This window comes from Eurytemora carolleeae, unplaced genomic scaffold (assembly GCF_000591075.1).
Source record: "Eurytemora carolleeae unplaced genomic scaffold, Eaff_2.0 scaffold616, whole genome shotgun sequence".
Lineage (NCBI taxonomy): Eukaryota > Metazoa > Arthropoda > Copepoda > Calanoida > Temoridae > Eurytemora > Eurytemora carolleeae.
Window position 1 is genome coordinate 75849 of NW_019396576.1, and position 15931 is coordinate 91779.

The 15931-nt window shown below is 32.1% G+C and overlaps 1 protein-coding gene across 1 annotated transcript in view; it reads right to left on the bottom strand.

Annotated features, from left to right (window-relative positions):
* Positions 1-6470: 6470 nt before the first annotated feature.
* Positions 6471-15931, bottom strand: part of LOC111705783 (MTSS1-like protein) — a 41278-nt gene continuing 31817 nt past the window's right edge. Inside the window, exons 15-20 of the mRNA XM_023478449.1 lie at positions 15604-15647; positions 14871-15302; positions 11811-12097; positions 11271-11382; positions 9327-9780; positions 6471-7062 (exon numbers count right to left, since the gene is read on the bottom strand). Of these exons, the coding sequence (XP_023334217.1) occupies positions 6912-7062; positions 9327-9780; positions 11271-11382; positions 11811-12097; positions 14871-15302; positions 15604-15647 (1480 nt within the window). The 3' untranslated portion in view covers positions 6471-6911. The remainder of the gene's footprint in view (positions 7063-9326; positions 9781-11270; positions 11383-11810; positions 12098-14870; positions 15303-15603; positions 15648-15931) is intronic.

Here is a 15931-nt window from a genome sequence, read left to right on the forward strand (position 1 = left end):
TGAATGTGGAAGAAGAAAGGAAGAAAAATTAATAAGTAGAAAGGAAGAAAAATATTGTAGAAAAATATGGAAGAAGAAAGGAAGAAAAATGTGGAAGAAGAAAGGAAGAATGAATAATGTGGAAGAAGAAAGGAAGAAAAATGTGGAAGAAGAAGGGAAGAAAAATGTGTAAGAAGAAAGGAAGAAAAATGTGGAAGAAAAAAGGAAGATGTATGTCTAAAATAATTAATATCTGACCCTGTCTGCTGTCTAGTCCAAACTAATTACAGATTTAGGTATTCGTCTTCGCAACTATTTCTAAACTTCAGGAAACAAGGAAACTACTGAAAATACTCATCTACAGATATTTCTAAACTTCAGGAAACAAGGAAACTACTGAAAATACTCATTTACTGATATTTCTAAACTTCAGGAAACAAGGAAACTACTGAAAATACTCATCTACTGATATTTCTAAACTTCAGGAAACAAGAAAACTACTGAAAATACTCATCTTCTGATATTTCTAAACTTCAGGAAACAAGGAAACTACTGAAAATACTCATTTACTGATATTTTTAAACTTTAAACTTCAGGAACTACTAAAAATACTCATTTAATGATATTTCTAAACTTCAGGAAAGGCAACTACTAAAAATACTCGTATACAGATATTTCTAAACCTTTTTATCTGACTGAAAGCTGTATCAATCTCACTAGAAGGTGATGATTCATTTACTGTATCCTAGGGCGTACAATGGAATTTGTCCAGGGAGGTTTACATCTTTTCTCTCCAGGGGGGGGGGGGGCTGTACCATCATAGCACCCCCCTCCCCTGTGTACACCCCTGACTGTATCGTCCTTTGTTGTCGTCTATATTGTTTGTGTGTATTCTGTAAAATCTACCATAAAGTCGGCTAGGTACTTCAAATGAACTGGAGATTTGAATGATAACATTACCCTGAGAGCGATGATACTTCAGAGGCAACTGTACGGAATCTAATACGTCCTGTTGTTTCCGTTCATAGATCTCTGCAACTGTACGGAATCTAATTCGTCCTGTTGTTTCCTTTCATAGATCTCTGCAACTGTACGGAATCTAATTCGTCCTGTTGTTTCCGTTCATAGATCTCTGCAACTGTACGAAATCTAATTCGTCCTGTTGTTTCAGTTGTTAGATATCTGCAACTGTAAGCATACTTCGTTCTTATAAAATGCATTCGTTTTTTTTTAAATAGTTTATTTATGGCAGAATACTTTCAAAATGTAGAAAGGATGGGTATTCTTATATAAGGAACTTCTTAATTTCCCAAATTTTAGATTTAATCACAGAAATTCTCTCCAACCAGCAAACAGTGGAATGCTCGTCGTCTTTTCCTCAGTCTTGGTAAAATTTTCCAGAGCACATTTTCAAATCTGACAATTCTAAACAATATTTCTAAACTGTAATAATCATTTCGCCGTTTTACGTGGTAACATACAGGGTGTCCCACATCATATTAGATCGTCAATCGGTCTAAATTACGATTTTCGGGACTAATCAGAAAATCTAAGAAGAACTAATTGTTTGAAAAATTGAATAAGGTTAAGAATTTTCTTGTGGAAAATGCAAGGTTTTTCGAGTATTATGTTTTTTTGAGTTAAATCATTGGAGATAATCTAATATGATATGTAGTAGTTACATAATTTCTCATCTAAAATAATAATTAACACCCCCCNCCACCCCACCACCCCCATCACACAAGTTCAAGTTGCGCCTATGTGTATATTTGAATAATTGCATGTAGAACAGTGTAGAACAGTGAATTAGATGTTCTTGTTCTATCGCCTGAATAAACATAGAAATCATCTATTTCTCAAAATTCTAAACTATTTTTCAAATTCCAATACAAGATTTGTTCAGCTGTCTAGCTTTAGTTGGGGATAGGGAGGGGGTGGGGGGCAGAAGGAGGACGTTTAGAACAAATGTAGTTTACTCATTTTGCTTACTCGCCACAACTTGTAATTTTTCTATTCTTTGCAACCTGTGTCCGAATTTAATGAATTTGAGCCGCGGCTTAAATCTGCCAAAAACCGGTGTCAATTGAGCGCCGGCTTAAATCTTGAAAAATTTGATACAATTTTTAGTGGAATCAACCATTTTTGAGCCGATGTTTAAATTTAAGCCGTGGCTCAAATTCTTTAAATTCGGCCTCAGATGGTGTAAACCTGACATTTGAAATATACGACATCATGTTGGAAAAACATAGGCAATAAAAAAATACTGTTTGTCAAATGTAATTAGTTCTTTTTAATGAGAAAAAAACCAGACCACCTCCTCAATAGGGGTTTGTCAGGCCATACACAAAAAAAAACTTTGCTTATTCAGTTTAATTCGATGAAAAAAAATTCACGTAGAAATAAACATAAAACTAGGTCTCGGGGCTTCAAGTTTCAAGTTTCAGACTGAAGGTAGAAGTAGATACTTGGAAACCAGAACTCCACATCAAACTTGGGGGTTGGGGNAAAGAGTAGAGAGTGAGGGAGAGAATACTTGAAGGTGTATAAAGGTAGAATATGATGGATGAACGTATAGATGGGGAATACATAATAAATATATTTCAAGAAGAAAGATATATGTAGATTGTAGATTCTAGGTCTACTTGTCATAAATAATACATAAAGGAAAATATAGCAGCATACATGATGCATTAGAAGAAGTAAATAAAAATATAAAGGAAAAGAAAGGGGAGAAATGAAGTTAAAAGGAAAATGAAAGACAGAAAGGAAATTTACAGAAGAACAGCTTTGGAAGATTGAAAGGAAAGGAAAGGATGAGTATGGAAGAAAGAAAGGTAGGATGGTATGAAAGATAGAAAGAAAATGAAAGAAATGGATAAGGAGAGGTATTTAAGATAGAAACAAAGGTAATAAAAATGTTAAAAGAAAAGAATAGAAGAATACGAATAGCAGTTATCAAGAAAGTTAAATAAGAGAATAAATAAAGAAACAATAGAAGTTTAGAATAAAGAAAATCCTGCTAATTAGATAGATAGATAAAGATGTTAAAGGCTCCAAATTGAGAAAGATAGGGGGGGGGGTTACATTGACTGGAATGGGGTGGGGGGGCTACCTGTCGACTTGATAAATGTTACTCTCTTTACATTCTTTCTTTTTCAATTCATTTAGTTCAAATAGTAAAGTATAGTGCACAATCACATCTATCTATCTTTCTAACTGCATCTTTCTACTTTTTTATCTAACATTGCCAAATCTTCATAAAGTTAATCATTGAATTGCTTTTTTACCTATTGAACATTCATGATTTGCGAAAAAAAAAATCAAATTTCATCATCTTTTTTCTTTACAAACCTTTTAAAATTTGACTATTTGATCTAACGGAATTCATAGTTTGAAACATTAAGGTTTACAACATTGGGTTGCAAAGGTTTAGAAAATAGAAATCCAGAGTTTGTGGCCAGAACTTAATTTCTTTAGATTAAAGGGACTGTAAAGGAAAAATGAAAGGGGGTATAGGCTGAAAGCTAATCACTTTAGCTCTCGCTCGCGACCCATGAAAGTTATAGCTGATGTTCCTATCTGGAGAAATTGATATATAACTTTGTCAAATTTATACGAAAATTAATATATATACAATTTTGTAAAAAAGTAGTGGGTTTAAAAAGATCAAATTCAGCAAATATGCAACCAATCTGAAAACTATGATATCCCAGAGAAAGCTAATTGTAACTTACGTTTACTCCAATTCTAATTTTATATTGTTATTTCTTTTTTTAATAGATTTAATTCATAATATTATTTATAAGTCCGTATTACTTGCCCAGAAATTCCACCAATGGCAGTGCAGTAAAGTGGTCACGTGATACAGGCGGAGACACGTGACCAGTATACTGCTCTGCCATTGGTGATAGTTCTGGTCACGTGATTTAAGTTTAAGATTTTCTAAATTTTACATATATGAACTTTCGTATAATTTTAACACAGTTTTATATCAATTTCTCGAGACAGGAACATAAGATAAAACTTTCATGGGTCGCGATCAAGAGCTAAAGTGATTAGCTTTCAGCCTATACCCCCTTTCATTTTTCCTTTACAGGCCCTTTAAAATATTTATTAAAGAGATTGTAAAGGGAAAATGAAAGGGGGTAAAGGCTGAAACCTGTGAATCTCAGGAGCTGATTGAGACCTATAAGAGTACTATCTGATGTTCTTGTCTTGAGAAATTGATGTAAAACTTTGTCAAAATTAAACCAGAACGTATATATGTAAGATTTTGTATAAGATTCGTAGTATTAAACAGATCATATTCTACAAATACGCAACCAATCTGAAAACGACGATATCCCAGAGAAGCCTGAAAAATTCAGGTGTGCTCCTAATATTGTTTGAATTTAATAACTTTTTATTTCAATAGATATAATTGATAATAATATTTATACGTCCGGACCATGTCACCAGCACTGCAACCAATGGCAGCGCAGTATTATTGTCACGTTCCCCCCGTCTGTATCACGTAACCAGTATACTGCACTGTCATGGGTTATGAGGGAGTTCTGGTCACGTGATTCGGACGTATATCTTACTTACATAAGTTTTTGTATAATTTTGACACAGTTTTATGTCAATTTCTCGAGACAGGACCATTACATAGATGTATTATATGTATCGTTTAACTCCTGAGATTCTCAGGTTTCATCCTATACCCCCTTTCATTTTTCCTAGACAGTCCCTTTAAAATCCTGGATCACTCAGCTCTAAATTATTATAATTAAAGGGACTGTCAACGTACTTTCAAGTGATCCTCCGCTCTAATCCTCTAATCCTCTAATCCTGATCTTGAAAAAGGATGGATTTAGTCAATTTCCATGTTTAAATTTGAATATGGCAAGTCACTTGAAATTATTTCAAAAGTTAAGTTTCATCAAATGTTCTCAACAGGGGAGAAATCAAACAAAATAATTTTTCAAACTCCATTTATTGATTATTAGATTCTCATAAATATTATAATTATATTTTTAAACATTTTAACAAATATTTGGTTGTATAAATATTGAAAAGATTTCTGTAAAAATATCTCAGTCTTTTCCATGAAACAAAAAAAAACCATTTTGAGGCGAAAACTTTTGTATTGGATACCCAATATCCCGATTAAATCTCTGTTTCTTCCATGGACACTTTTGATTTTCTTCTTAATCGTGGTCAAAAATTTGAAATTTCTTAGCTTCTATTGACTGTTCTTTTTCTACAATCGACACTCTGGTTGGTTGCATTTTAGACACTTTCCTGAATATTACTGAAAGATTAAATTAATCTTAAGATTAATAAAAAGAATTGATCTCGATATCCAAAATTTTAAAGTTTTTAGCTCTGGAGTATTAATGTTTTAAACGTTTTAAAAGCCTATCTTGTACATATATTCTATTGGTTTAGATTCATTACATTAAAAAACCATATTTTTTATTTCTGTAAACGTAATTGAAATTCATTTTCTATGCAAAGATGACTATGCCTGATGAACGACACCATAATGTAAAAGATACTGTTTTTTTAAGGTTTAAAACTTTTTTATGTTTTCCTGCAGCAGGAATTCGCAAATCACTTTTATAGAGAAACCACAATTGAAAATAATCCGTTTTCAAAATGATAAACATTAACATCTGAGTTCCTTAATATAGGTTTTTAACAATGAATGTAAATTATTACATGAAATAAAACTAATCTTGAAATTATAAATATCTATTTAGTTTCTGAGGTTTCCTCTGTATAAGAACTATATAAAATTGAGTGGATTTATGGCACCATTTAGTTTGAGAAAAATGATTGAGAAAACTGAAATTTATAGATATTGGTTTTTGGACTCAAATCTCAGAACTTTGAGTGAAGATATTCTAAGAAGAATTCTTGAATGATCATTAATACAAATGTTTTAAGATAGAACTTTGGTTGCTAAAATATGAAATTAGAAAAATTAGAGTTTAAGAAGTTTTTGAAGACCAAAATATGCTGAAATATATCACACTAAATCGGGGTTTTGGACTAAGAGAATAATGAAATTCTTTTGGTTGAAAGAAACTGAAAACTTGCCTTGAACCATATTTTTTAATCTTTACACATTTCCAACCCAACCCTGTCATTCCGCTAGATCTCTAGATCTCTAGATCATTCCGCTAGATCTCTAGTTTAAGTTTGAAATATCAAAGGAAAAAACTATTAGGTTGCAAAGATAATGTAATAATGTCCACCCCCAATTATTCCAACAAATTAATGTTATTTTTCTGAAGCGGGCACATGTCATAATCCTTACATAGCTTTTCTAGGTCATTTTCTAGATCATTTTCTAGATCATTTTCTAGATCATTTCTAGATCATTTCTAGATCATTTTCTAGATCAATTTTTAGGTCATTTTCTTGATCATTTTCTAGATCATTTCTAGATCATTTTCTAGATCATTTCTAGATCATTTCTAGATTATTTTCTAGATCATTTTCCAGATCATTTCTAGATCATTTCTAGATCATTTTCTAGATCATTTCTAGATCATTTCTAGATCATTCCTAGATTATTTTCTAGATCATTTTCTAGATCATTTCTAGATCATTTCTAGATTATTTCTAGATTATTTTCTAGATCATTTTCTAGATCATTGTCTAGACCATTTCTAGATCATTTCTAGATGTTTTTTTCTAGATAATTTTTAGATCATTTCTAGATCATTTTCTAGATCATTTTCTAGATCATTTCTAGATCATTTCTAGATCATTTTCTAGATTATTTTCTTTTACCAAAGAATTGAAAACATTGTATGTAAAGGATAATATATCATAAGGAAAAGTATATAAATTACAGAACAGATGTACAAACGAGTTTACAACTATGTACATTATTTTGTACATACATATGTATCATATAGAGTTCATCTATATATATATATCTACATGGTGAATATATTATCTGCAATAATTCCATGCTTATCAAAACTATGAATTTCATCTCTGTTGTTTGTTTGTTTGTTGGTGAGTGTGCTTGCTTGTTTTGTTTGCGCCCGAAGAAGAGTGCTTGTATGCCTGGGAAGCTGTGAACCACTGAACAAACAGTATTTTTATCATAAAGGAACTGTTCACGTATTTTCGAGCGACCGTCTGTTAAAGAAAGTGTTCTCAACAATTTACAACAGCGTTTCCTTTAAACCTCTCTCTGAGTAGCAATTAGGATCATACTGTAGTTTTTATCACAAAAAGTGTTGAATTCTGACGATTTTCTTCATTTTTACAGCATGCATAAATATGCAAACCACTTTTACAGAGAAATCTCATTTTCCGTTTGAGAAATAAGGATATATCATTCAGATACTGGTTGAGAAAAAGGTTTAAAGGGAACTGTTGTGAATTTTCACTGTAATTTTATCAAGAAAGAATCGCATGAAATTCGTTCATTCCACTCGTAGGTGTCATGATAAAGAAACTACTGGGAAAATAAGCTAAATAAAAACATGAGAAATAAGTCAGAAAATATTTTGAAAAGTTATTTTAGAAAATAGTCTTGTTCTTTTATATCAAGGATTTTTTTCTGAATATTCTACTTAAATGTAAATAAAGTCACGAGAAAATATCATAAGAAAAGACTGTGGATATAAAGAGTCATAACTTAATTTCCTTCAAATAGATAGGTACTTATTTCCTTCAAATAGATAGGTACTTATTTCCTTCAAATAGATAGGTACTTATTTCCTTCAAATAGATATTGACTTATTTGTGATGGAAATTAGATCTTTTTTCCAAATACTTTTTTGACTTTGACTTTAATGAATGTGACCGTCACATGAAATGATATAAGAGCTCAAATATTAGATTATTAACTGGAACCCTTAACTTTAAAACCTGGATATTATCAGCCCAATAATTGATATAATTCTAATTTTTCCTGGGCTTTCCAAAGTATTTGGAGAATAGAATTATAGCAGAAGAAAAAATTTAAGCGGAAAAATTTGAATTCAACATATCTTGTTGATGTATTAAGTAAGCTAATTTTAATCTAAAAGTTTGTAAAAATGTTGAAAAAGAAGTTGCTAAAGTAGTCGGATGACAGAAAAGATTTAAACCAATAAAACTTTTGAGAGAAAACCAGTAATCAGGGACTAGAGCAAACTCCTAACTCAACCACGTAGAACTATATAAATATAATCATATCTCACGTAGAATCAACTAGAGGTAATCATATCTCACGTAGAACCAACTAGATATAATCATATCTCACGTTGAACCAACTAAGTATAATCATATCTCACGTTGAACCAATTAAGTATAATCATATCTGACGTAAAAACAACTAGATATAATCATATCTCACGTAGAACCAACTAGAGGTAATCATATCTCACGTAGAACCAACTAGATATAATCATATCTCACGTAGAACCAACTAGACTTAATCATATATCACGTAGAACCTAGAGTTAATCATATCTCACGTAGAACCAACTAGATGTAATCATATCTTACGTAGAACCAACTAGAGTTTATAATATCTCACGTAGAACCAACTAGATATAATCATATCTTACGTAGAACCAACTAGAGTTTATAATATCTCACGTAGAACCAACTAGATATAATCATATCTCACGTAGAACCAACTAGATATAATCATATCTTACGTAGAACCAACTAGAGTTTATAATATCTCACGTAGAACCAACTAGATATAATCATATCTCACGTGGAAACAACTAGATCTAAGCATATCTCACGTATAATCTACTACAGTTAATCATATTTCACGTAGAAACATCTAGACCTAAGGCATATCTCACGTAGAGTAAACTAGATCTAAGCTTGTCTCACGTAGAATAAACTAGAGTTAATCATATCTCACGTAGAAACAACTAGATCTAAGCATGTCTCACGTAGAACCAACTAGATCTAAGCATGTCTCACGTAGAACTAACTAGAACTACGAATGTCTCACGTGGAACCAACTAGAGCTAATCATATCTCACGTAGAATAAACTAGATCTAAGCATGTCTTACGTAGAATAAACTAGAATTAATCATATCTCACGTAGAAACAACTAGAGCTAACCATATCTCACGTAGAATAAACTAGATCTAAGCATGTATCACGTAGAATAAACTAGAATTAATCATATCTCACGTAGAAACAACTAGATCTAAGCATGGCTCACGTAGAATCAGCTAGCTCTAAGCATGTCTCACGTAGAACTAACAATAAATAAAAAATTTTGGACGTTTTAAGCACAACAATATGGATATTACTTGTAATTCGTTAAGAAAGCCACAGCAGTAAAGTTCTGATTGTAATTTTGTTCATAACCTTTACAAACTCTTACCTCTGATGATCAGAACTCTTCCCCTGAGGTTTACTCTTGTTTGGTTTTGGGATAAAACTCTTCTCTACAAAACTTCTCAGATTTCTTCCTTTACTGACCCCGTTCATATCTCCAGAAATTGTCCGCTCTAGCTCACCTGCCAGGGACTGACGCATCGGATGCTGTCGGTCAAATGTAGTAGGCTGGGAAACACCGACCGAATGGGAACGTTTCAAGGTTCCATTTAGAGTTTCTACTCCGTATATACCTCCTGAACTGCCGGAAACCGAGAAAACCATCGCCTGCTCCGTCACAGAGTTTCCGGGTGTACCTCCGATATAACCAGAGGTGGAGGAACTGTTCCAGCAATGGGCGTTGTTTTGGTATTTGTGTAAGATTTCTCCGGGATCAGATTCATGATTAGATTCTGGTACACGTCCTACCATTCCTCCCGTACCTCCAGTCAACCCAAGATCTAAAATTTGTTCAAGGTAATCTAATTATTTGAATGTTATAACAAACAAAAAAGCACGTTAATCTTATTACTTTTTTTGCCTTTCATCTGCTGTGTAAAAGTAAAAATGTTGTTTAATGTAAAAAAATTCATTTTAAATAATTTCGAAATATCAGAAATATCTTATGATTTTTATGAAGCCTCTTTTAAGCCAAAAAAAAACGAATCTGTGTGAAGAAGCCAAAATAAATAAGAAAAGTTTATGTTTTAGAACCAAACGGAGAGAAAATTATGAAGTGTTATTTAACAATGAATATAAAGCAGTTTAAATGTAAAGAATGTAATAAAATAACGTTTACAGCTTCTATAATGGAGCTAAGAGATTCAGAGTATTTATTGTTTATCAGATATTGTCAAGCTTAGAAAAAGCATTTGATTCTAGATAAATTTTTGTTGTCACAACAACAGTCTACCCTGTCCCTTGTCTGCTTGAGAAGCTATAAAATGTGATGTATATCTAGACAACATTTGTATTCTTTTGAAACCCCTTCATAGTCCCAAAGTTACGTATTCATCAAATATAAATATATATAATTTACATTAAATACTTTAAATAATTAAATAATTTTTAATATTTTGAAGGTTAAAATATTCATATTTACGTATATTTATATTTAAAATATTTATATATCAAGAGCTATCTTGGATATCGGGCGAAATCAATGCTTGATCTCGATCTTTGTTAATCTGCAGATTAATCTAATCTTTATTCAATATCCCGCATGGTAATCGTAATTATTAAAAACATAAGAGTTCCCAGCTAAGAACAATGAAAACAATATCATAAAACTCTAATTAAGTTAAGTAATTGAGAGAGAAATATCAAGGACTGTTTTTAGGAATTTAAGAAGTTTTTGTTTATATTTATATACGTTCTTTATTATTAATTCTTTAGAGCGCTAGAATAAATGAAATTAGTCTACAATGCATTAATCGAAATAATTTAAACTGGCTTCATAACGACGCAAAGTCTGCGTCGATCCGTAATGTATTTAGAGCTGAAAACTTTAGAATGGTGGATATCGAGATTAATGCTTGATCCTCTCTTTTTCTTAATATCGAGACTAACCTAATCTTGCACTTGTATCCTGAAAAGTGTGTACAATTCAACTAATCAGAGTCGCGTTTATGAAGCTGATAAATTTGAAATTTTGAAATTAAGATTAACAGAAACGGGATGGACTATGGAATTTTTAAAAACCGGTTTTTGATTTTTCTCCACTGTATCCAAGAACAGAAGAAAATAAAAAGTGTGTCCATTTGATACGTAGATTAAGTAATCGGGATTAAGGATATTTCATTCTAAAGTTTTCAGCTCTGGTCAAGCATGACCCAAAGAAAAAAGTGTAAAATCTCAGAAAAAAATTGTTTTGCTTAAAGAAACCTGCTTTTTTTCTGGGAAAGCCAAATTCCAAAAATGTGTGTATTTAAAACAGTCCCTGTAGACTTACCTAGCGTATCATCCAGGTTAGGTTCGAAACCTGTAGATCCATATCCGCTGGAGGATCCCATAGAACCACTTCCACTACTAGTATCCAATCCATAGCATCTACCGTCATCAACCTTATCAATCAGTCCATTGTAAAAGGAATATTTTTCAATCCTAATTTGCAACCTTCTGGTGCAAAACCTTGGTATTTTAAACTCAGATTATTTTATCTAAAAGAATTCATAGTTTAAACATCTGAGGTCATTGGGTTGCAAAGATATGGGGATTAGAAAATCAGTGGTTGTGACAAAGTTTTAATTTTTTGATCAAAATATGCATACATTTTTTTCGAGATTCTTTAGACTAAAAAAGGAAAATTAGAAGCCCTTATCCCTTTAATGTTAAGTTGTAGAATTTAATTTGGAATTAAAAAGAAACTGATAGCGTGACAAAAAATCCAACTTTGAATATTCTAACTTGCAGAATCCGTAGTTTTAAATCGGGTTGTAAGATGGAGTTAAAAACAGTTTTTAGCAAGGCAAGAAAAAAAGTAATTAATAACCTTTTCGTCTAGTATAGATAACTGTTCAATGGTTGGAGTTATCAACTCATCCTCATTCTCTAGATCCACCCGGAGCATTAATTCTCCTTTCAATCCCAAACCTGCTCTCCGTCCCAGCTGATTAGGATGAATTAGCTGGGATCCGTTTAATCCTTCTCCGGGGTTCTGTATATACTCTGGGTTCTCCGGATAACCTTGGTTCCGGGGTTTCTCCAGGTTCTCCGATTTCTCTAGGTTCTGGTTAGGTCTAGCCATCTGTGTGTTCATATATATCGGAAGAGGTAGCACTAAACAAAAACAAAAAATAAAGATATCAGAAACTGTTTCTTATTTAGTTAGGATTTCTTATTTAAAAAGAACTCAGACATTAATTGTTGAAATTAATAAAAAAATACCTAACAATTTTCATTATTTTCTAATATTTTGTACTTTATTGTACATCTTAAAGTTTAAGGGATTTTAAACTCATTTAAAGGGACTGTGAGCGTTATTTCAAGTGACCCTCTGCATGCCCTGATTCACAAGGTACCCTTGTAACATTTATCTGATAAATGATGAGGAAGATATTGTAATTCTTCTAGGTTAACAATTCTTGCAATTCCTATATGTTTCCTGAAGTAGAAATGCGCAAGTTACTTTTGTAGAAAAAGTAAGAATGAAAATAATTAATTTTCAAAATTAAAAACAATGATATCAAATTCATCTTGATCAGACAAATCTGTTAGCTTGAAATTACACTCACTGTCCCTTTAAAATAGTATGGAGGTATTATTTATTTTAATAATAATTTGTGCGTATTTGAAAATAGGTTAACAATCCGATTAAGCATCTAACGCTAATCTGAAGTAACACGTAAAATTGAAATCTTCTATGTTTTTAATCAAAACTTCTCTTACAGAAGAGCCAGCGAGGAACAAAATATTTTGAATTTCAAATATGAACAGTAGAGATTTGATTTTTGCATACTTGTGCGTAGGAGCTACGAGGTGACAAAGTTGATAGTGCATAGTTCAGGTACAAAGTTGTACCGGTGATACCGCATAGTTCAAGTACAAAGTTGTACCGGTGATACCGCATAGTTCAGGTACAAAGTTGTACCGGTGATAGCACATAGTTCAGGTTGGCATAATATTATATTTGATTTATGAAGAAGGAATAAATTAACTGCGCACTGTCTGAAAATCTTGGCTATTTTCCAAGTTTGCAAACCGGTTATAAATATATATATATATATATATATATATATATATATATATATATATATATATATATATATATATATATATATAAACTTTACACAAAATAAGAATCTAAATTCAAGTCTAGTATGATAAAATATTCACTGCAAGTAAAATCATATTCAAATGGAAATACAGAAAATAAATCTTGTAAGTTAGAAATATGTCAACATATATATATATCCTCAAAATGAAAACAAAGAAAATTAAGTCTCAAAAGTTACATATCTTTCTGCTAATGAATTGAAAAACCAAAACTTTTCTTTCTTAACAATAAGTAAAAATTGTTTTCTTCTTTGCAAAAAAACACTCACTCAATTTTTGTCCAAACGATATTGATAAACCGCAAACGAGAATCCTGTGGAAGGTGGTTTCTATCGAATTTTCTTTACAAAAACATCAGATAGAAATGAAAAGCTCTGGTTCACATTATGGTCACTGTTCATCCTGTATCCTCTTTAATTTTTGTGAACGCTATATTAAATTATAAAAAAAGGTTTTAAACTAATCTAAATAATTTTAATTAAAAAATATTTTTATTAGTTCATCAAAATTTTTATAGTATAAAGCAGTGCTTAGGATCAGGATCCGAAAAATTTTGGCTTCCTGGATCCGGATCCGGATCCGCAAAAATATGCGGATCCACGGATCCGGATCTAAGGGGTAAACTATCAACCAAAAACTGCAAAAAAAAATTTGTTACTCCGAAAACCCTAATCTGAACTTTTGAAAAAAGAGAGATTATAAAAATTTCCTCATTTCTGAATGGTTTAAGTTTTAGCAAAAAAATAAGCGAAAAAAACAAAACAAAAACTTGAAAGTAATTTTTTGTTAAAAAAGTTCAGAAAATATTAAAGAAATTAACTAAATCCGGATCCGGATTTGGATCCGGATCCATTTTTTCTAATGTGGATCCAGGATCCGGATCCGGATCCGCATCAAAATTAAATGGATCCAAGGCAATGCTATGAAGATTGTATTTTTTACTTTGTAGAACAAACTGGGCTCCAAATTTGTAAATTGTGAATTCTAAACTGCAGTCTTTGCAACTCGATATTTGCACAAAAGTGGTTTGTTTGAAGAATATCTAACAATAAATTGGCAGTTTACAATGGTTCAAGTTATTTAAGAATGCTTCAATGCCACTTCTGGCTAACTTTGCAATTTTTAGGCAAAAAAGATGCAGAATACTTGAATTTTCCTTGTTCTGTATTTTACTTTGGTTAAAATGATTAAAAAACTAAATAATTTGAGCAGTAAATTATACTAAGTTGTCAAAATCAACTTTGCTCTTATACTCTTCTTTGAATAATTGTTCTCCTCCCTTGACGATGACAGCTGCCAGACGCCTAGTTTTCACTTGGCCTCTGGTTCTTATTCTAAAGTCACTTCATGATGGGGGGCCTTCCTGCACCTTTAATTTGACTTTGACAGTATCCATTTTTCTGGAACTTCCGCATATTATATTTGACAATAGAGTGGACGGTTTGTTTCTTAATATCAGAGATCACAGGTCCATAACTCCCTTGTCAAGGATGATCCTTCAAGCTGGCACTGATTGTCTATGTACCATTTTATGTGGTTTTTAGCGACCTTTTCAGTGTTAAATTCATTCCGAAATAGTACAGGAACACTGGCAGATACAAATACGACTATACTGTGGTTCGATTTACTTTTTATAAGACATTTTTTAAAAGTCCTGAAAATTTTTGCCCACCATTCAATTGTATTTTGTGCAAGTCAAAAATCTCTTAAAATTTAGTATTTACAGTGCACACGTAATTGAATAAAAAAGTTGTAAAAAATGAAGAAAACAAATTACCCATATCTAGTTTATCCAGAGAGAAGTTAGGAAGGATGGGTTTAGGAACTGAGTATTCGGAATTCTGATTAAATCTTTGATCCTTAGAATCCATAGGACTGGATCGAGGTGGGTTGGTCAAAACTGGAGTGCTCCGTGGTACTCCATAGTGGGATTCCGGTAGTCTTTGCTCCGGATAGAGGTTTGATCCGTCCTCGGAGCTAAACCCTTCCCTGGAGGGAATCTTGGTGTAGAATGAGTTTCTCAACTGGAGATTAGAGTAGAGAGAAGGACTAATCCTAGTCCCAGCTCCGGGACTAGTTCTCCCAGTTCTACTGGTAGGGTTGAGATCAACCCGTCCTTGATAAAGAGATGAGATACCATGAGAGCTGAAGGAGTTCTGTAAAGATATTGAATCCAGGCTTACTCCCTGAGGAGATGTCGTCCTACTTCCTAAACATTTAAAAATTAAAAAATGTTAGTACATCGTATATCGTATTCCATTTGTGCATGGTATATTATAATAAAGAAAAAAATCATCTTTAATTGGCTTCCAGAGCGCTTCGCGCCCATTTAATATTTTAACTTTTAATTGTCGCTTTTAAATCGATTTCTTTTGTGAGTTTTGAAAAATAGAAATTTGTTTAAGGCAAATTTTTGAATTCAGATCGGTTCAGCCGTTTTCGCGTACACTGATTATAAGCAAACACCCAAACAGATAAGCAAAGTATAAAATAGACACAAATATTTCTACCTCCGTCCAAGGAAGAGGATCGATCTGGAACTACAGGTCGAGGTCTAGAATTGTCATGATATTATTATTAGTATTATCATTATCGGTATTATTATTAAGCATCTAACGCTAATCTGAAGTAACACGTAAAATTGAAATCTTCTATGTTTTTAATCAAAACTTCTCTTACAGAAGAGCCAGCGAGGAAAAGTTTATGTTTTAGAACCAAACGGAGAGAAAATTATGAAGTGTTATTTAACAATGAATATAAAGCAGTTTAAATGTAAAGAATGTAATAAAATAACGTTTACAGCGGGAGAGAATAATTGAAGGTGTATAAAGGTAGAAT